The following is a 23108-nucleotide window of genomic DNA, read 5'->3' on the forward strand; positions in this document are numbered from 1 at the left end:
AATGAAAATAAAAGACATTATCAAAATATGAAATGATTTGTTGTGATGTGATCTTAATCTTGATTACTCTCGAGATATCATGACTATTTCGCCATCTATTGGAATATCGGTGAACTAACTACACTAGCGATACAGCACCCTCTAGAGGTATTTCAGTGAACTGCATTATCGATACAGCACCACCTACAGGAATATCAGTGAACTACACTATTAATGCAGCACCCCCTACAGGAATATCGGTGAGCTACACCATCAATGCAGCACCCCCTAGAGGATTATCCATGAACTACACCATCAATGTAGCACCTCCTAGAGGAATATCAGTGAACTACACCATAAATGCAGCCCCCCTGGAGGATTATCAGTGAACTACACCGTAAATACAGCACCTCCTAGAGGAATATCAGTGAACTACACTATCTATATAGCACCCCCTACAAGAATATCAGTGAACTACACTATCGATACAGCACCCCTAGAGGAATATCAGTGAACTACACTATCAATACAGCACCCCCTAGAGGAATATCAGTGAACTACACCATAAATACAGCACCTCCTAGAGGAATATAAGAGAACTACACTATCAATACAGCACCCCCTAGAGGAATATAAGTGAACTACACCATAAATACAGCACTTCCTAGAGGAATATCAGTGAACTGCACTATCGATACAGCACCCCCTAGAGGAATATCAGTGAACTACACTATCGGTACAGCACCCCCTAGATGAATATCAGTGAACTACACTATCGATACAGCACCCCCTAGAGGAATATCAGTGAACTACACTATCATTACAGCACCCCCTAGAGGAATATCAGTGAACTACACTATCGATACAGCACCCCCTAGAGGAATATCAGTGAACTACACTATTAATGCAGCACCCCCTTGAGGAATATCAGTGAACTACACTATCAATACAGAACCACCTAGAGGAATATCAGTGAACTACACTATGAATACAGCACCTCCTAGAGGAATATAAGAGAACTACACTATCAATACAGCACCCCCTAGAGGAATATAAGTGAACTACACCATAAATACAGCACTTCCTAGAGGAATATCAGTGAACTGCACTATCGATATAGCACCCCCTAGAGGAATATCAGTGAACTACACTATCGATACAGCACCCCCTAGAGGAATATCAGTGAACTACACTATCGATACAGCACCCCCTAGAGGAATATCAGTGAACTACACTATTAATGCAGCACCCCCTAGAGGAATATCAGTGAACTACACTATCGATACAGCACCCCAAAGAGGAATATCAGTGAACTACACTATCGATACAGCACCCCCAAGAGGAATATCAGTGAACTACACTATCGATACAGCACCCCTAGATGAATATCAGTGAACTACACTATCGATACAGCACCCCCTAGAGGAATATCAGTGAACTACACTATTAATGCAGCACCCCCTTGAGGAATATCAGTGAACTACACTATCGATACAGCAACCCCTAGAGGAATATCAGTGAACTACACTATCAATACAGCACCCCCTAGATGAATATCAGTGAACTACACTATGAATGCAGCACCCCCTCGAGGAATATCAGTGAACTACACTATGAATAGAGCACCCCCAGAGTTATCGATAGTGTAGTTCACTGATATTCCTGTAGGGGTGCTGTATCGATAGTGCAGTTCAATGAATAGAGGATGTACAGAGGTGTCCCGGGTTCGAACCCAGTAATTACTGATACTGATTCAGAGTGGTCCTGATGCCGAATAGAGGATGTACAAGGGCGTCCCGGGTTCGAACCCGTAATTACTAACACTGATCACAGTGGTCCTGATGCTGAATAGAGGATGAACATGGGTGTCCCGGGTTCGAACCCAGTAATCACTGATACTGATGCAGAGTTGTCCCGATGCTGAATAGAGGATGTACAGGGGTACCCGACGGGAGAGATATCAAGATTTTCTACCGTTATCGCCATCTATTGGAATTTGCCTGAACTGACTAGACAGCTCTTACTTGTCTCACCGACTCTTCTTTAATCCGTTAAAATCACTCTCGCCATCTGGTGGATATAACCATCATTAGACTGTAGTAACATAGAAATCCACCAGATGGCAAGTGTGATTTCAACGCACTGAAGAAGAGTCGGTGAGGCAAGTAAGAGCTATCTAGTCGGTTCTGCCAAAATCCAATAGATGGCGATCATAGCATCATTATTAAACTAAGCGGATGTCCCGGGTTCGTACCCAGTAATTACTGACACTGATTCAAAGTGGTCCTGATGCTGAATAGAGGATGTACAGAGGTGTCCAGGGTTCAAATCCAGTTATTACTGACACCGATTCAGATTGGTCCTGATGCCGAATAGAGGATGTACAGGTGTTCCGGGTTCGAACCCAGTAATCACTGATACTGATTCAGAGTGGTCCTGATGCCGAATAGAGAATGTACAGGGTTGTCCCGGGTTCGAACCCAGTAATTACTGCTACTAATTCAGAGTGGTCCTGATGCTGAATAGAGGATGTACAGGAGTGTCCCGGGTTCGAATCCAGTAATTACTGGTATTGTGTCTCTTTTTACGTGGTTTTAAAAGAACACGGTTTAATTTTTCAGTCGAAAATCATTCATGTCAGTAGAAACACTAAACCATTGACTGTTTTAATGAAATATCTATAATTTATCTAACTACACAAGGATTAGATTATCGCAAGATCCCTCGACTGCCAGAGTAACATTCCTATCTGCCATTCATGAAAATCTATACGGATTCTTAACAAAGCATCTATTGAGATTTTAGTTCACTGAAAATCCAATAGATGGGGGTCAATTATCAAAAAATCCTTTAGACCCCAAATAGAGTTACAAAAACCTCCCGAAATTGATATGTTCAGTATCCTAGGTATATCTATGAATTCAAAACATATTCAAATTACTTTTAAATTCGTTAATTAGGCAACGTAATTATTCGTCTAACGTTTTTGAGCTTATTTAGAAACGACTGTTTAGCCCAGAATTTCAGGGTACACAATTCCATCAGAAACCGGTGTCAATAACTACAGTCGTTTCTATCTAATCTCAATAACGTGGTATAGTTCACTTATATTCCTCTAGGGGGTGCTGTATCGACAGTGCAGTTCACTGATATTCCTCTAGGGGGTGCTGCATTGATGGTGTAGTTCACTGATATTCCTCTAGGGGTGCTGTATTTATGGTGTAGTTCACTGATATTCCTCTAGGAGGTGCTGTATTTATGGTGTAGTTCACTGATATTCCTCTAGGGGGTGCTGTATTTATGGTGTAGTTCACTGATATTCCTCTAGGGGGTGCTGTATCGATGGTGTAGTTCACTGATATTCCTCTAGATGGTTCTGTATTTATAGTGTAGTTCACTGATATTCCTCTAGGGAGTGCTGTATTTATGGTGTAGTTCACTGATATTCCTCTAGGGGGTGCTGTATTTCACTGATATTTCTATAGGGGGTGCTGTATCGATAGTTTAGTTCACTGATATTCCTCTAGGGGGTGCTGTATTTATGGTGTAGTTCACTGATATTCCTCTAGGGGTGCTGTATCGATAGTGTAGTTCACTGATATTCCTCTAGGGGGTGCTGTATCGATGGTGTAGTTCACTGATATTCCTCTAGATGGTTCTGTATTTATAGTGTAGTTCACTGATATTCCTCTAGGGGGTGCTGTATTGATAGTGTAGTTCACTGATAATCCTCTAGGTGGTTCTGTATTGAAAGTGTAGTTCACTGATATTCCTCTAGGTGGTTCTGTATTGATAGTGTAGTTCACTGATATTCCTCTAGGGGTAGCTGTATCGATAGTGTAGTTCACTGATATTCCTCTAGATGGTTCTGTATTTATAGTGTAGTTCACTGATATTCCTCTTGGGGTGCTGTATTTATGGTGTAGTTCACTGATATTCCTCTAGGAGGTGCTGTATTTATGGTGTAGTTCACTGATATTCCTCTAGGGGGTGCTGTATTTATGGTGTAGTTCACTGATATTCCTATAGGGGGTGCTGTATCGATAGTTTAGTTCACTGATATTCCTCTAGGGGGTGCTGTATTCATGGTGTAGTTCACTGATATTCCTCTAGGGGTGCTGTATCGATAGTGTAGTTCACTGATATTCCTCTAGGGAGTGCTGTATTTATGGTGTAGTTCACTGATATTCCTCTAGGGGGTGCTGTATTTCACTGATATTTCTATAGGGGGTGCTGTATCGATAGTTTAGTTCACTGATATTCCTCTAGGGGGTGCTGTATTTATGGTGTAGTTCACTGATATTCCTCTAGGGGTGCTGTATCGATAGTGTAGTTCACTGATATTCCTCTAGGGGGTGCTGTATCGATGGTGTAGTTCACTGATATTCCTCTAGATGGTTCTGTATTTATAGTGTAGTTCACTGATATTCCTCTAGGGGGTGCTGTATTGATAGTGTAGTTCACTGATAATCCTCTAGGTGGTTCTGTATTGATAGTGTAGTTCACTGATATTCCTCTAGGTGGTTCTGTATTGATAGTGTAGTTCACTGATATTCCTCTAGGGGGTGCTGTATCGATAGTGTAGTTCACTGATATTCCTCTAGATGGTTCTGTATTTATAGTGTAGTTCACTGATATTCCTCTACGGGGTGCTGTATCGATAGTGTAGTTCACTGATATTCCTCTAGGGGGTGCTGTATCGATAGTGTAGTTCACTGATATTCCTCTAGATGGTTCTGTATTTATAGTGTAGTTCACTGATATTCCTCTACGGGGTGCTGTATCGATAGTGTAGTTCACTGATATTCCTCTAGGGGGTGCTGTATTGATAGTTTAGTTCACTGATAATCCTCTAGGGGGTGCTGGGTATTGATAATGTAGCACACTGAAATTCCTGAATTGTAGTTCATTGAAATGCCAATAGATGGCGATTCTGCCAATGGGTTTCTATTCCATCGTGTGTCAGTATCTGCAATGATTCTCTTCAGAACAAAGTAAACAAACAATGAGTTTTTGCAGCAGTAAAAACAGTTTTTATTATTTTTATGGCCATAAAAAAGAAGTCTCTAAGTTGCCATGGGCAACAATGATTTAATCATCATTTTACAATAAATCTTTTGCCACGATAAATGTTCCAGTTCAAATCAGAGATTGTATCGAACAGAATGAGATGAGTGACATAAAGAGGGTCAGTTCTATATACATCACTCATTCACAACTCAACTCAACAATTACAACTGATTCTAATACATGAAATTCATTATCTATTTGTCTGTCAAAATCTTGGAAGAGACAGATTTAACTTCCACACCAAAATAAACGTCTAATTCGAGATTTTTGCTTTTCCCGTTGTTCTGAAAAGTCTTAAATATAACAGTCAGCGACGATATCGGGAATGAATTCTCACAGCGTCCAGGCTCCAGAAATTAAAAAATAAATATCATTAAAACAAAATTCCGCTATAATTCTAATGTAAATTGAACTATTTACTGAAAGGACTCGCGTCAACTCGACGTGGAGCAGCGCTAAATTCAGAACTTTAAACGCGAAAATTAAAATCCTAGAAATATAATCTATTCTAGACTAGAGTCTATCATTTTAAACTTCGTTCTATAGAAAATTAAAAGCCAATTTTGACGCCTGAGAGAAATTCATAAATGATCAATAATTCATAAACAATTACATGTTAAACATGCACATGTACATGTGCAGATTGATAATCTGGGTTAATTTATTCGTCTGTATCTGGGTTAAATATAGTCATATATCGGGTGGTATTTTCTTGTTTATCAGATTCAGAGGTAACACCTCTCTTCTCTCACACCTCTCTCCTCTCCTCTCTCCTCTCACACCTCTCTCCTCTCATCTCCTCTCTCCTCTTCACTTGAGTTTTAATATATCGTCTTTTTTGTAGTAATGACGTCAGGTTGATTCACTAACTTTATCGCGTTGTGATTCCTGGTGGATCGGGTGGCTCCGGGTGAACTGCGTCGTGACTCCCGGTGGACTGGGTGGCTCCAGGTCGACTGGATGGCTCCTGGAGGGCAGTGATTGGGCAGATGGGTTTAATACAACAATGTAACCCATATAGATATATCTCTGATGACCTAATTCAACTGTTTTGTTCAATGGGTTGATCAAGTAATGATTCTGTAGTTATATCATTATGAGTCATTCACACCCGACAAGTAAAAACCACACATTTTATGAGAATTTCAAGAGAAATCAACAATTATTGCTTCTTGCAGCAATAATAAATACCGTTAATGGTGTTGACATGCACATGTCCTCAAGGGTCACATGCACATGTCTTCAGCGGTCACATCTTACTTCACGTCATAGGTAATCAATATTCCGCGCTTTGTGAACGCTTTAAATCTTTCAGTTTATGAGTTAATACTAATCCAACACCTGTGCATATAAAAGTAGCATACGCATCTGTAACACCTGCGTATCAAACAGTATCTGTAACACCTGGGTAACTAACAGTATCTGTAACACCTGGGTATCTAACAGTATCTGTAACACCTGGGTATCAAACAGTATCTGTAACACCTGGGTATCTAACAGTATCTGTAACACCTGCACGTCTAATACTTTGGCTGTTTTTCTTTTGTGATGACAATTGTAATACATTTTTAACAATACCGCATCTTCTTGATTATTACAAAATACTTTCACCTTAAATTTGTGTAATACATTTCTACCTCATCAAATAACAGTAGATTCTCGTAACAGGGGAACCTCATTATAGGGGAACCTCATTACAGGGGAACCTCGTTATAGTGGAACCTCATTACAGGGGAACCTCGTTATAGTGAAAGCTCATGTGAGTTACATTGTTTTTAAGAGGTTCCACTGTCCTCACATTAAGAGCGATATCTCTTCTAATTTGTTAAACTGATTGAGTTGCCTCGTTAAGTATTAATTGTATTAATCTGTATATAAGACACAGGCAGATATAAATCCAACCGGACTCTTTATTCCAAATAACCCAAACCAGCGCCCAGTTCAACAGTTCTGACTTAACTATGTGACTCTAACTGTCAGAATCAGTTCATTTTCAATGTAATTGACACCGTGAAATCAAGAATTGTGAAACTGGTCGCCGATTTCAATCATTTCAACGAAGAATCAGAAACTACTGACTCTCTCTCTTCAAGGATCTCACTGCCTATGTTTACGATGTAAGTCGTAGTTCAAGAGGCCAATTTTTAAATTGAATCGAATGAAAGGTTTATATATAGCACAATAATGTGTACGTAATACAACGATACAACACAACAAACAATAAACAACAATACATCTCACTCTCTATCAGTTTCCATAGCGACCATACGTTATTTATATTCTGTTCGCAAATTTATCGAATTGAAGAAGAAAAGTTTGAAATTTCTATGGAAACGGAGAATGAATCATCTGCCCACGAGTTAAAGATTAATCACTGCCCTCGTTAGACCCAGTAGCCCACGGAGGCATGCCCGGGGGCGCGCTAGTCGTTTGAGGACCCCAGATGTTGGCGAGCGGATTGAAAGGATCGAATCCTACAACAGATGCACGTTGTTGCTGCTGCTGCTGCTGCTGTTGCTGCTGCTGATAAAATACATAATGAGACAGATTAACATAAACACAACTCATGAGAGACAGTGAGAGAATATACACAGATATCAGATAGTTACCTCAACATGGAGAGCATCCAAAACGGGTGAATTACACAACGCATCTCCAGCATCCGCCATCGCCATAGCAGCTGCTGCAGCTGCCGCATCAGCTGAGTTAGAACCCCAAATATTCGACATTCCCCAACCGTTAGCCGTTTGGTTATTCTGATTGATCAATGGCGGTATGTGTTGGTGATGCGGAGGGGGCGATCGCTGAACCGGGTTCGGGGTTCCTAAACTCCACGGGTTTGCCTCCTGTTTAAAATTAATTCAATAATTATTGTACATTCTGTAAAATAAATCTCGACGTAAATACGCGAAGATGATAAGATATATATATTTACCATCGCGGCGAGAGTAGATGACAGTCCACTAGCCCATGAATCATTAGGAATAAACGGAGCATCCCACAAACTCTGACTGACCGGTATCTGTGTCTCAAATCCAGGCCATTCAGACATTCCGTTACGCAATAATCTCTGCTGATATTCGATCAATCTTTTGCGTCTGTCCGCTTGTAACCTCTGCATCATCGTGATTGGCTGATCGTAAACTGTGTTCAATCCAAATCCCACTATATAAAATATACCGTACACACAATTCAAAATACAACATTTCAGAAGACCAGTTGTTTATCAATAAACCAGTCGACATAGTGACTTAATCTAGTATTTACTCACAGTCGACGGGAGCGCCACCTGGTGGTGCATTATTGAAGCTATTATCGACGTCGTTGAAACTGTTCATCGATGAATTAAACGACAGTTCGTTCGGCTCAGTTTGTATGATGTTATGAGTGAGCTGAGGTGGCGCCACCGGTGCCTGCGTGACTAACCCTTGATTCCTGTAATTAAACGTATCGTATAACGATGATCAGTCAGTTACCACGGAGACTGTTTTTCAAACTGACTGTAAACTGCTGATACTAACAGGAAACAGTCAGGTGTAGTAGGACTACCAGATGAAATACTCCACGGATTCTGTTGTAATGTCTGTTGTTGAGTCGGAGAGGCGGCCATGTTTGTCGGTTGAGGTTTCTTCATTCCGATCGCTCCTGAAATCAGTAACAATGAAAACAGTTGATATAGATATAAATTTCAAACAGACTAGTGTAAATAAAGGTTTAATACGCACCAGGGAATGCAGCATCAGTTAAAGGATTATATGTCTTTAAAACACGATTGATCTCCCGTTGCTGCTGCTGCTGTTGCTGTTGCTGCTGCTGTTGCTGTGGTTGCTGTTGCGGTTGTTGTTTCTTGTTATCGTTACCGCTGACTGCGCTGCTATAGCTACTAGGTGGCGCTGCACCGGGAGTCAAACTCATATCAGCATTCATCATCATTTGCGGTTGTTGCGCGTTAAGGTTCATCGACTGCAGGTGGCGCTGGTGTTTTAAAGCGAATAGTTCCGTCTGCTGCGCGAGGTCGGTAAGATCACCTTGAAAAATATGAAATCAATGAATTTCACGAGATGCACAGAGACAGAGAGAGTGGGTGAAGTTTTAAAATTGAAACAAATGAAAGAAATCTGTAACTACAGTTTAATATTAAATTAAAACATAAAATTCCACCTTCGATTTCAGGTTTTGTATATGATGAAATTAAAAACTGATCACTGTGGGAGGTTTGGAGGTCTGGAGGTAATGCGGGAGGTCTGGAGGTAATGCAGGAGATCTGGAGGTCGGGAAGTAAGGAGTTAGCTATCACCATCCATTTGTTCTTCCTCAATCACCTGTTTTTATAATTAGACCTCGAGACCTTCACCTCTGACAGCAGCAGAGCCTTTACTGAACCCGAATTCATGCAATCCTCAATAACATGCAATAATCAATAACAAGCTCTTTACATGTACATGTTACTATCAACATGTACATGTTCCTTAACCAATACTGTTACTTTGTATATAACCTCTTTGAATCCAACCTCATATTCAGTGCTGCCCATACGAGCCGGTAAGTGGTAATTTCTAGCACCCCGACAATGTCTGCTTAGCATTCGAAACATATTTATGGTGCAATTATTGATAACAGACTGTAACCCGACCAACCAAACTTCAAAAGTACTGAGTGAAAAATTTTTTCTAGAATTCATTGAAATAAATTTCATGTTTGACATAAACCAGCCGACTGCCTGCCTATGTACGGGCTACATGTTTCGTCAGTGCGATTCATCATCTTCAACGGCTCATTGTGAGTCGGGATAACATGAATTTCTTACCACTTTTAATCTGGGTATTACCACCCCACCATTTTTCTTATGGACAGCACTGCATATTCCGAGTATATATTTTAGGGGGAGGGGGGTTCCCAGGTGGCCCTAACCATTTAGTTATCTTATATCAAACTTGTACACAGAAGCTTCGCCCATTGTTTTGATTGATATGCAGTATATTGATATATTCGAAGCAATATAACTTTTAAATCAGCAATTCTCGTACATGAATATAAGCCCCAACACAAAGCATTGCTAATTAACCAGTCTGTTGAAAGGTCAAGGTCAATGTTACCTGTGCACAAGCTCGAATAACTAAAAGGTTAGTGATTGTTATAGAGGTCTTGCAGCTGTGTATGCGCTACAACATATCGTCGTAGGTTAAACCAATAATGATTTACAGACCCTTAAAGTTTGTAAATCCCTTGACTATCTTTAGTTGTTATTGTTGACGGCAAATCTTTAGCACAGACGGGCGAACAAACTACGATTTCATGTGCAAGACCTCTATAGGCAGGTCAGGTCGCAAGACCTCTAAAGGCAGGTCAGGTAGCAAGACCTCTATAGGCAGGTCAGGTCGCAAGACCTCTATAGGCAGGTCGGGTCAGGTCGCGTCAGGTCGGGTCAGGTCGCGTCAGGGTATTTATTGTATGGTATTAAAGCATGCTGCAGTATTTAGTGAATTATACCGGGTTGAAGGGATATATCACCGGTATCCCATAGTGGCGCCGCCGAGTGGTCACTCACATCACTATCGGTACTAACATCTATTATAAAATACAAACACTCAAAAACTTAATATGAAACGATATAAAATACAAGAGAATAGAAATAAGTAAATTCAAAATAAATCAAACTTCGCAAACACAGAAATTCATACACAGTGATTTCGAAAGCTTAGTTTCGATGAGAAGCAATTCAATTCAAATTCAAACATTCATTCGATCTATTTGTGGATTATTTACGACACGAAAAACAAAGCAACATTCATTACGTTTAGACGTAAAGCACGGACAGATATCTGTTAATGCTGATCTCATTTCACAGTTTTATACAGTAAACTATTCAATCTATACATTATCTCATTCTCTATACATTCAATCATCACACTTTACACGAAGCTTAAATCTTTTACAAAGTTTATATAAGTTTTTAAGTGAGGGGAGCAGTTAACAGTGGAACCGGTGTTTATAGAATTGATAAGTAGTTTTTTTTTAGTAATTGGAACATCGTTTACACATAAAAAACATGCGTCTACAAACATTCACTAACCCCCCCCCCCCCCTCGACAAACTGAAGATCACTTACCTGATCCTTTATTCTTATTACGTTTGTTGTTTTTGCTGGATTTTTTACTCAGTTTAATCTCGTCTGATTTAGGTTGTGTATTCTCTTTAGATGATGATTCTAGTTTAGTTGTATACGGTAATTCAAGTGAACTGAAAAACAGCAGCATTTCATTCATTAACCCTTTCAGTGCGTCTACACCGCAGTGCAGTGTATAAATCAGTGATCGGTTTTGCTAGTACACCACAATGCGGTGTATTGATGTAATTAGTAATTTGTAATTATCTCTATTGAAAAATGGCAGCAAGTGTCAAACATAGTGAAATACTAGTAACTAACGATACACCGCACTGCGGTGTAGACGAACTATAGTGGTATTCCCATTGTTCAAACCACTAGGGTGGAATTTTTTAGAATTTTCAAATTTTCTCCAGCACTATAAGGTATTAATTAGTCAGCACTGAAAGGGTTAAACTTCAACGATTCTAGATTCAATATAGTTAGGCTCGAGCGCAACCACTATTCATACACTTTTAAAACACTAACACCATTTTCCATATGTACTTAAGAGTTTCATCCAATTTTATGAAATCCCTTGGATTTTCCCCGAGAGTAATTAGTTTCCTGTCACTGATCACTTGCTCTGCTAGGGCCAGCTGATGTTCAACAGTTCTTGGTGTTTAGAATCACTCAGTTTTTTCAAATGTTTCAACTGTAGAGTGAAATATCAACCAACTACAAAGAAGCTGAATCCAGAACTGTGGAACTGGGTCCAGAACTGTGGAACTGGATCCAGAACTGTGGAACTGGATCCAGAACTGTGGAACTGGGTCCAGAACTGTGGAACTGGATCCAGAACTGTGGAACTGGATCCAGAACCTGAACTGGATCCAGAACTGTTGAAATGGATCCAGAACTGTGGAACTGGATCCAGAACTGTGGAACTGGATCCAAAATTGTGGAACTGGATCCAGAATTGTGGAACTGGATCTAGAATTGCGAAATTGGATCCAGAACTGTGGAATTAAATCCATAACTGTGGAACTGGGTTTAAAACTATGGAAATGGGTACAGAACTGTGGAATTAAATCCATAACTGTGGAACTGGGTCAAGAACTATGGAACTGGGTACAGAACTAGAACTGTGGAATTGTATCGTGAGAAGTGGAACCTGGTTGTGGATGTGATATATACCTGGGTCGTAGAATATTTCCACCGAATGATTTTTTAGGATCAAGACGCCCGATTTTCTTGTGTGCTTTAGATTTTGTATTCAAAACGAAATCATCGTCTTCATCCTTCGTATCCTCTATTGCCGCAGCTGATTTATCGCCATGGTGATTCGATGATGATTTGTTTTTCTTATCTTTGCTGATTTTTCGAGTTTTTGTCGGTAAAATTGGTTCCGGGGTCGAATCACGAGCGCTTGACAACTATAAATACAATTCAATACATTTTATTAATTACAACAATTACAATTTTACAATACATTTAATTCATTATAAGATTAGCACAAGTGAATTCTGGAATCAGTTGAATCATCATCCACCCAGTTCCACGGTTCCACAACTCTCAAATCAAACAACCTATAACTGTGGAATTCAGACGGGATTTTGATCCTGATTTGAATTTATCACAAACCAGTGAGCTGCTATTTCCAATGATTCAGTTTATTTACCTTATCATCATTATCGACACTAGATTCAGTGGTTGTCGATGAAGTGTCGTCCAACTCATAAACGTCCAATGTTTTAGATCGGAATTCATCTTGTTTCGTTCGACTTTTTCTCTTCATTTTCGGTTTACCTAAAAAAGAGTGATTTACAGTTTTACAAATTTTTGTTTGTGGCTAATATTTAACTTTGTTCTCTGATTGATTTGTTAAATCTGAATTAAGAGTAGAGTAAATATTAACCAGATTCTCTCTTGAAGTCACTGGTTTCATCAAAGTCGTATATCATATTATTATTAGTAGCTGTATTATCAGTAATGAGTAGAGCGTTGTGCAGCTGCTGCTGCTGCTGGTGCTGGTGCTGGTTATTATCGTGGTGCGTATTTATAGTAATCTGATCGATGCAGTCTACTCCGCTGCTCGCACCAGCCGCCGCCGCTACTGTCGTCGTCATCTCCGGTTTAATTGTTGTAATAGTCGGTGTAGTCGTAGTCATGGTAACTGATGAATCTTTTCCGCTGCCCGAGCGTTCTCTGAGATCATTAGATGATTTTTTCGTGTTATTTATTTTATTTTTTTTCGAGCCGGTTGCCCCCGCCGATGAGGAATCAGTCGTTGTCTGGTGTTTAATTCCGTTAATCGCGACGTGTTGCGACGCGTCTTTTTTCTCGTTAGATCGAGTTGTTCTGTGAACGCTGTTCGGGGTACCCGCGGCCCCCGATGCTCGATTTTTCTCCACGTGTCCGTTCGATAAATCCGCGATAATCTTCGTCATTTTCGTCGCAGACGACGACGACGACGAATCGGTGGAGGAAGTTTTAACGCCGGCGATTGTTTTTAAATCGAATATTTTCGATCTATCGACCCCCCCTCCCCCGGCGCTGCTGTTTCCGTTCTGACTGCGCGAACGACGTAAGATTATATCCGCTGAGAATACGCGATCGGCTTCGAAATACGCGGCAGTTAAAACGCAGAACAGCAATAATCCCATACAGGAAGTAATTGAGTAATAAAGTACGGGTTCCCACGGCGGGCGCGGTAGAGCTGCTGAACAACGTGTTAACATGTGAGCCGGGAGTGTCGCTTGTAGAGAGTAATTAGACACCGGTCCGAGAGTCGTATGAACCGATAAAACACGCTGTATTCTAGACATCGTAAAATCAGGCGTAAATCTGAAAATCATAAAATCAATCAACAATCAATCGACAATCAATCGACAATCGTACCGCGTTTCTGACAATTTCATATATTTTTATACAATATAATGTTTATCTATTCTGACCATTTTGAGATTTATTTAAATCTCTGTTCTTCAAAGAACCAGTTGTAAACATAACTGTTACTCTGAAGACCAGAGATTTATGTCGGTATATTCGCCAAAATCGATGATATTCAACTTTTAGTTTATCTATTTGACAGTTTTTGAGACCTTGCATATTTGGAAAACCAGTAATCAATGTTATTTTCAAAATTATCTGAATATTTCGAAAGGAAAGCTCAGAAACGTTTTCCGAAGATAGAATCTCTTAAGTCAAGATACAGGTAATAAAATAAAACAAATCTCATGTAGTTGTTAATTTAACGGTGAAACTTACGCAATTTCTATTTTTTGACTACTGTTCGGTTTTAAATCGAATCCTTCACAGTTGAGGACGCGGAATCCGAACCCTTCACACGGCTCACCGTTTACATGAAACCCATGAACAAAAAACGGTAATTCTCCGCTGTTTTTTATTATAAACGGTCGTTTTACTGTAAAATTCGGTAGAACGCCTTTGTTCTGTCTTTTTTCTGAAAATAAATTTCAAGAGAATATATCACTAAGTGAACCGCCTCTCCAAATACTACTAACCTCCCTCTTGCTCCAAACTACTAACCTCCCTCTTGCTCCAAACTACTAACCTCCCTCTTGCTCTAAACTACTAACCTCCCTCTTGCTCCAAACTACTAACCTCCCTCTTGCTCCAAACTACTAACCTCCCTCTTGCTCTAAACTGCTAACCTCCCTCTTGCTCCAAACTACTAACCTCCCTCTTGCTCTAAACTACTAACCTCCCTCTTGCTCCAAACTACTAACCTCCCTCTTGCTCTAAACTGCTAACCTCCCTCTTGCTCCAAACTACTAACCTCCCTCTTGCTCCAAACTACTAACCTCCCTCTTGCTCTAAACTACTAACCTCCCTCTTGCTCTAAACTACTAACCTCCCTCTTGCTCTAAACTACTAACCTCCCTCTTGCTCTAAACTACTAACCTCCCCCTTGCTTCAAACTACTAACCTCCCTCTTGCTCTAAACTACTAACCTCCCTCTTGCTCTAAACTACTAACCTCCCTCTTGCTCCAAACTACTAACCTCCCTCTTGCTCTAAACTACTAACCTCCCTCTAACTCTAAACTACTAACCTCCCTCTTGCTCTAAACTACTAACCTCCCTCTTGCTCTAAACTACTAACCTCCCTCTAACTCTAAACTACTAACCTCCCTCTTGCTCCAAACTACTAACCTCCCTCTTGCTCTAAACTACTAACCTCCCTCTTGCTCTAAACTACTAACCTCCCTCTTGCTCCAAACTACTAACCTCCCTCTTGCTCTAAACTACTAACCTCCCTCTAACTCTAAACTACTAACCTCCCTCTTGCTCTAAACTACTAACCTCCCTCTTGCTCTAAACTACTAACCTCCCTCTTGCTCTAAACTACTAACCTCCCTCTAACTCTAAACTACTAACCTCCCTCTAACTCTAAACTACTAACCTCCCTCTAACTCTAAACTACTAACCTCCCTCTTGCTCTAAACTACTAACCTCCCCCTTGCTCTAAACTACTAACCTCCCTCTTGCTCTAAACTACTAACCTCCCTCTTGCTCCAAACTACTAACCTCCCTCTTGCTCTAAACTACTAACCTCCCTCTAACTCTAAACTACTAACCTCCCTCTTGCTCCAAACTACTAACCTCCCTCTTGCTCCAAACTACTAACCTCCCTCTTGCTCTAAACTACTAACCTCCCTCTTGCTCCAAACTACTAACCTCCCTCTTGCTCCAAACTACTAACCTCCCTCTTGCTCTAAACTACTAACCTCCCTCTTGCTCTAAACTACTAACCTCCCCCTTGCTCTAAACTACTAACCTCCCTCTAACTCTAAACTACTAACCTCCCTCTTGCTCTAAACTACTAACCTCCCTCTTGCTCTAAACTACTAACCTCCCCCTTGCTCTAAACTACTAACCTCCCTCTTGCTCCAAACTACTAACCTCCCTCTTGCTCTAAACTACTAACCTCCCCCTTGCTCTAAACTACTAACCTCCCTCTTGCTCTAAACTACTAACCTCCCTCTTGCTCTAAACTACTAACCTCCCTCTTGCTCCAAACTACTAACCTCCCTCTTGCTCTAAACTACTAACCTCCCCCTTGCTCCAAACTACTAACCTCCCTCTTGCTCTAAACTACTAACCTCCCTCTTGCTCTAAACTACTAACCTCCCTCTTGCTCCAAACTACTAACCTCCCTCTTGCTCTAAACTACTAACCTCCCTCTTGCTCTAAACTACTAACCTCCCTCTTGCTCCAAACTACTAACCTCCCTCTTGCTCTAAACTACTAACCTCCCTCTTGCTCCAAACTACTAACCTCCCTCTTGCTCTAAACTACTAACCTCCCTCTTGCTCCAAACTACTAACCTCCCTCTTGCTCCAAACTACTAACCTCCCTCTTGCTCTAAACTACTAACCTCCCTCTTGCTCTAAACTACTAACCTCCCTCTTGCTCTAAACTACTAACCTCCCTCTTGCTCTAAACTACTAACCTCCCTCTTGCTCCAAACTACTAACCTCCCTCTTGCTCCAAACTACTAACCTCCCTCTTGCTCCAAACTACTAACCTCCCTCTTGCTCTAAACTACTAACCTCCCTCTTGCTCTAAACTACTAACCTCCCTCTTGCTCTAAACTACTAACCTCCCTCTTGCTCCAAACTACTAACCTCCCTCTTGCTCTAAACTGCTAACCTCCCTCTTGCTCCAAACTACTAACCTCCCTCTTGCTCCAAACTACTAACCTCCCTCTTGCTCCAAACTACTAACCTCCCTCTTGCTCTAAACTACTAACCTCCCTCTAACTCTAAACTACTAACCTCCCTCTTGCTCCAAACTACTAACCTCCCTCTTGCTCTAAACTACTAACCTCCCTCTTGCTCTAAACTACTAACCTCCCTCTAACTCTAAACTACTAACCTCCCTCTTGCTCCAAACTACTAACCTCCCTCTTGCTCTAAACTACTAACCTCCCTCTTGCTCTAAACTACTAACCTCCCCTCAACTCTCAACAATAACAAACTCCCTCTACACTACCCCACCCCTCAACTCTAACCCACTACCACGCCTTACTTACTATCACAGTATTTCAAGTGTTTTTCGGTCATATCGAATTGTAACGGAGCTGAATTAGGAGCAGCACCAGCGCCAGCAGCTGCAGAGTCTTTACTACCAAACTTCATCATTCCAACTCCACCGCGACCTTGAACTACGATCGTATCAATAATCGTTAAATTATTCCTGAAATAGAAATTATCGCTTATAAAGCATGCCCCCTGGTGGTAGTTCGGCACACTACGAGGGAAGATGACGAACCTGACGATGATAAGAGTCGTTCTTGACGATGGATCTTTCGGTTGAAATCCGATTTTAACGTTTAATTTACTTCCAGGATCGAGCATCGCCGAAATACTGTTGTGATGTGGTTTTACTCCGAGAGTATTCTCGATCAGTTTCTGATATCCGATCACCGGTTTATTCTTCTGAAATAACGAGACCCGCAAAATATCATAGTATCGCCCTCTACTGGTCGCAGTAAACACTGATCTTTATATCGCCCCCTACTGGTGGCAGTTAACACTACTTACCTGATCATACATTTCAGATCCTTGTAAAGTAAATATTTCATCATCTTCAGTTTCGATAAAATCTGTTGTATCTTTCGGTAACCTTAAAAAAAGAATATAAGTTTAAAACTTGCCACGAGATTTCAGGTTTAAAACTTCAGCGTTGAGTAACTTACTTCAATTGTGTCATATCTAGAATAGTATGAGGACTTGGATAACTGGATAGTGGTAATACTTGTATCAGAACGGGAATATCACCAGGATTCTCTATTACAAACTCTGATACCTAAAAAATAAACAAGCATCTACATAATTAAAATACTTAGTTTAAGAGGATTCTTCAGTTATAATTTTGAATAAATTCTATTTCAAAACGATAGTGGGTTTTATATATGACATTAGAAATGTCGAAATTAAAGTGATCTATTCTAGACCCATGCCTGCCTGCCCCCTAGTGGATGCCTCTCGCCTGCCCCCTAGTGGATACCTCTCGTACCCTCCTAGTTGATTCCTCTCGCCCACCCCCTAGTGGATTCCTCTCGTACTCCCCTAGTGGATTCCTCTCACACTCCCCAAGTGGATTCCTCTCACACTCCCCAAGTGGATTCATCTCACATTTCAAATCTACCACTTACCGATGTATTTCCTATCTGTGTGAGTGGAAACTTAAGTCGAGATGTTTTTCTAATAAGTGGCGGCCAGTGTAAATGCGCGTGGGCCGGAAATAAAAAACCTCGCACTTGATTTGTATCTAGTTGTATCGTAACGTTTATTCTGAAATAACAAACAACCAAATAATTCTATAACATTTCTTCTTTTTCGATTAAATTTTGGATCTGATTTGAATACAGTCAAACCCGCTTAATCCGATCGGCTAAATCCGGACCAGCTTAATCCAAAACTGCTTAATCGGGATTGGCTTAATCGGGATTGGCTTAATCCGGATTGCCTTAATCCGATCGGCTTAATTCAGATTTTGGTCTAATCCGGACAATATTTCCGGTCCATTCGATCATTAATATTCAGGAAGATAATTTTCAATCAGGATTTCCGAAAAACCGCATGAATTTTGTCGCATACAAAATGATCAGAATTAAGCGGATTCAACTGTATTATGTTCTGTAGCGCGGTCTGCGGAAATCGCGAACCCGGTCTGGATTAGATAGGAGGGGAGGGGGGTGAAAACCTGTAAACCAATACAGTTTTATTGAGCATCTGTTTCCCACCAGAAATAAAACATGCATTTACAATCAAACTCGTCGCTTCAGTCATCACTATTTCTTAATCCCAATTTGTGTTTGAAATTCACTTGACTAAATGAAAGTCACCATTTGGATAAGAGTCGAGACATTACTGAAATTATTTCCAAGTCTCAATTCGTATTTGTAATTCCATAAATTATCAGTTTGATGAGTGATGAATGTAATAATGATTGTCTTAAATCTGATGACTTAAAGCAGCGAGTTTAACTGTATCTATATACAGCATATATCATCATCATCATCATCACCAGAAACTCTTACCCTAAATAATACTCAGAATCAGTTCTGCAAAAAATACGCTCATTTTTACTCTAAAATCATTTCAATTATGTTCACATAAATTCGAGCGATTCAGACTCAGTCACAGCGTGTAGTTGTGAAGTGAAGTGAATTGTAACTTACGTAGATTTTTCCCTAGCTCCGAGCACCTGCCATTTCTGTTGAAATCTCGTATACCAATACTGATCTGTGTCGGCTACATCTTTATCTAACGTTAATCCTAATAACCATTGATGTCCACCTGTCAATCAAAATACATTTCATTCACATCCATTCAATTACAGGTTGTACTTTACTATTCCCTTACTATGAATGTCACAGGAATGACTACATATTATTTCGTTTTCAACACAAATAGCAGTTTCATTGCAAATAAACTAGAAACAAATCTGATTTGGAGTATAATTTTGATGTTTTTAGAGTAATTGAACAGTTTAGAAAGTAGTAACTAGTAATAAAGCTTGAAAATCGTTAAGATAAAATTAATATTGAGATATTAAAGTGGATATAAAATTATAATTGAAATTAATTAAAAGGTAAGTATTAAGGTGACGTATAAAAGCACTGTTTAAAGTGGTACGAAGGTAATACTCACCTGGTGTATAAGTAGGTAAACCCACATAACATTCATCATGACATTCTCTACGAGCATCAAAATATATTTCTCCTATCTGTAAATAGAAATATTCAGTTTCTCAGTTTAACTGTGAAAACACAGATCTAACCATCATTAAAAATAATTGTGTGAAATATAGATGTACTTACGACTGTATCTTGCTGCGGTTCTAGATAGACAGGTACGCGCTCTGGTGGCCGATAGTAAAATCGAGTATCGTTCGGTTGGAAAGTTAATTCTCGAACTTCCATCAGATTCTCAAACGAACTATGAATTCGTAGAACCTTATGCGCTATTTTTCCCTGGAAAAAAATAAAATTAATTAAAGGTTTTTTTTCGAAAACTTTGTTGAGTTGACAAGTTAAAACCAGTGGTCTAACCCTACTTCACGCATTCATTCTGAAATAAGGCCGATATCTACGGGTTTGGTTTCAATGCATTCCCTATCAAGTTGATACGTGGAATTTATGTCTTAATTCACGGAGGGCAGGATGAGGGGAGGCGAAAAATGTCCTTCACAAACAAGACAACGTCCATGTGAACAGGACAAAACATGCCTGTCAAAAAACAGAGTGGCCACTTTTATTTGACTTGTTCCCTGAAGATTACCTGACATGTACATAGTTTTCCCAGACTCAATCTGCTAAGAATCTAATCAATTAACAGTAAAATACGTAAAATATAAAAGGAAACTGTTTGATTTTACGGGCAATCTAGCTGTCTCAACATATTCCCCATTTTCAGCATTTTTCCAAAATTCCCCGACAATCCGCTGATATCCAGGTAAGTGGCGCCACCCTGAACAATGTCGGTACAAATGAAGACGGATACTCACAGGGTAAACATTATCGAATACGATGATTTCTGGGTTTGCGTTTAAACTTCCTTCAGCCGTTCGTAGAGTCATTGGAATGTAAACGTTTTCATATTGTGTAACGATGATGATTTCAGCTACGAATGTGCCTTCCCAGTCGGGAGCCATTAGATTTACACTAAATACAGCGTAATGAAACGGCTTTATTATCAGCTGAAACATAAAACGCACAAACGTATAACAACCCAACCTTACTCATATATTCACTCATTTTCACTGCTATTAATAAAACTTACAGGATTGATATCTATTTCTGATTTATTATGTAATTGTGTTAGCGTAGTTCCATTTCCTTTCTCTACTCCTAACAGTTCCACTAAAGTATTCTCCATATTCGCTCCAAATTCTGATATCACAATCTACAAGTAATCGTTTCAATTAAAGGTTTACAAAGCTGCCAACCTCTGAGAAGTACTCTGATCAGCAAAGAATTGATATTTTTTCAGTAACATTTCATTGAAATATGAATGAAAATGTTCAAATCAATCGGTAATCAACAGTAAGACCCTCAGTATTATCTTTCATATTTCTGTATACATCAAACAATTCTAATCAGTATTTCTCTTCATAAAAGAAACAAATACTGAAAATCAGGAACCGTTGGCAACTGGTCGATTTATCACAAAGTTTGAATAGTTAAATTCACTGTTTGGGTTCCCGGCAGGTACGGTGGGACCCCTCCCCGCCCCCCGGAGTATGATTTACTGTTTGGGTTCCCGGCAGGTACGGTGGGACCTCCCCCCTCCCCCCGGAGTATGATTTACTGTTTGGGTTCCCGGCAGGTACGGTGGGACCTCCCCCCTCCCCCCTCCCCGCCCCCCGGAGTATGATTTACTGTTTGGGTTCCCGGCAGGTACGGTGGGACCTCCCCCCTCCCCCCGGAGTGTGATTTACTGTTTGGGTTCCCGGCAGGTACGGTGGGACCTCCCCCCTCCCCCCGGAGTGTGATTTACTGTTTGGGTTCCCGGCAGGTACGGTGGGACCTCCCCCCTCCCCCCGGAGTATGATTTACTGTTTGGGTTCCCGGCAGGTACGGTGGGACCCCTCCCCCTCCCCCCGGAGTATGATTTACTGTTTGGGTTCCCGGCAGGTACGGTGGGACCCCCCCTCCCCTCCCCCCGGAGTATGATTTACTGTTTGGGTTCCCGGCAGGTACGGTGGGACCCCCCCCCCCTCCCCCTCCCCCCGGAGTATGATTTACTGTTTGGGTTCCCGGCAGGTACGGTGGGACCCCTCCCCCTCCCCCCGGAGTATGATTTACTGTTTGGGTTCCCGGCAGGTACGGTGGGACCCCTCCCCCCTCCCCCCGGAGTATGATTCACTGTTTGGGTTCCCGGCAGGTACGGTGGGACCCCTCCCCGCCCCCCGGAGTATGATTTACTGTTTGGGTTCCCGGCAGGTACGGTGGGACCCCTCCCCCTCCCCTCCCCCCGGAGTGTGATTTATACTTACATCAACCGGGTTATCATTGCGTAAAGTAAACGTCATACTTCGTTTCTCTTCGACTCCCATCGTCCCGAAATCTAACTGACCTTTATAGATTTCCGGACGATGATGAACGACTTTTAACTGTCCGTTATAAACGAATATCGGGATATGAAATACGGAGGCGTTCGTCGATAAACGTAACATGAACGTAAAATGGAGATCTGTAACGTTAGGTTTAAATGTCACCCATAACGACGAATTCGTCTCTCGTGATTTAATTATCATCGGACGCGAGAAATTCATTATCTGTTACAAAAAAAAAAGAAAATATATTTAAAAACACGATCAAATTATATACAGTGGATATCATTTCTCAAAATGTTTGCAATTATTCAACTTTACTTCATGTGAGGACGACCCATCCCTGCACCCTGCTGGAATCCATTTGTTGCCTTGTAGAGAAAAATAACTGGCTCTGTGTGATCCAGGGTAAGCCCCCCCCCCCCCGATCTACTGTAGATCAAAGGTAAGTAAGCAGTCTGTGTGATCCAGGGTAAGCCCCCCCCCCCCCCCCCCCGATCTACTGTAGATCGAAGGTAAGTATGCAGTCTACTCTATCATAGTAATGATAAATTGGTTATAAGAACTTGTGAGGAAAATTGTTTGCGTGATTGTGTATATCAATGAGTAGTACTGCAATTAGTCTATAGATGGCAGCACTATGTACAGGTGGACTGGACACCTTGAATATCACTGGTCACCTGACCTAGAACTGGTTCTGTGGGTGGCTTTTGTCACTGGTCAGCTGACCTAGGGTTAGGGTTAAGTGCCAGTCATTGGGATCTGTGATGTCACTGGTCAGCTGACCTAGGGTTAGGGTTAAGTGCCAGTCATTGGGATCTGTGATGTCACTGGTCACCTGACCTAGGGTTAGGGTTATATGCCAGTCATTGGGACCTGTGATGT

The 23108-nt window shown here is 40.9% G+C and overlaps 1 protein-coding gene across 4 annotated transcripts in view; it reads right to left on the reverse strand.

Moving 5' to 3' along the window:
* Positions 1-5000: 5000 nt before the first annotated feature.
* The window catches only part of LOC141904964 (transmembrane protein 131-like), a 28740-nt gene continuing 10632 nt past the window's right edge, over positions 5001-23108 (reverse strand). The window contains exons 14-37 of one of the 4 annotated variants that reach the window (XM_074793612.1): positions 22167-22448; positions 20951-21073; positions 20676-20867; positions 19990-20142; positions 19820-19895; positions 19348-19465; positions 19207-19230; positions 18319-18457; positions 17860-17969; positions 17705-17786; positions 17433-17599; positions 17194-17357; positions 14405-14600; positions 13053-13981; positions 12816-12943; positions 12332-12570; positions 11159-11289; positions 10540-10617; positions 8775-9077; positions 8571-8694; positions 8321-8484; positions 7985-8214; positions 7659-7895; positions 5001-7569 (exon numbers count right to left, since the gene is read on the reverse strand). In XM_074793612.1, coding sequence (XP_074649713.1) covers positions 7417-7569; positions 7659-7895; positions 7985-8214; positions 8321-8484; positions 8571-8694; positions 8775-9077; positions 10540-10617; positions 11159-11289; positions 12332-12570; positions 12816-12943; positions 13053-13981; positions 14405-14600; positions 17194-17357; positions 17433-17599; positions 17705-17786; positions 17860-17969; positions 18319-18457; positions 19207-19230; positions 19348-19465; positions 19820-19895; positions 19990-20142; positions 20676-20867; positions 20951-21073; positions 22167-22448 — 4542 coding nt within the window. In that variant the 3' untranslated portion in view covers positions 5001-7416. Of the gene's footprint in view, positions 7573-7658; positions 7896-7984; positions 8215-8320; positions 8485-8570; positions 8695-8774; positions 9078-10539; positions 10618-11158; positions 11290-12331; positions 12571-12815; positions 12944-13052; positions 13982-14404; positions 14601-17193; positions 17358-17432; positions 17600-17704; positions 17787-17859; positions 17970-18318; positions 18458-19206; positions 19231-19347; positions 19466-19819; positions 19896-19989; positions 20143-20675; positions 20868-20950; positions 21074-22166; positions 22449-23108 lie in introns of all 4 variants that reach the window. The other 3 variants (XM_074793611.1, XM_074793613.1, XM_074793615.1) reach the window with 3 other exon arrangements.

The sequence above is a fragment of the Tubulanus polymorphus genome, chromosome 5 (genome assembly GCF_964204645.1).
Source record: "Tubulanus polymorphus chromosome 5, tnTubPoly1.2, whole genome shotgun sequence".
Lineage (NCBI taxonomy): Eukaryota > Metazoa > Nemertea > Palaeonemertea > Tubulaniformes > Tubulanidae > Tubulanus > Tubulanus polymorphus.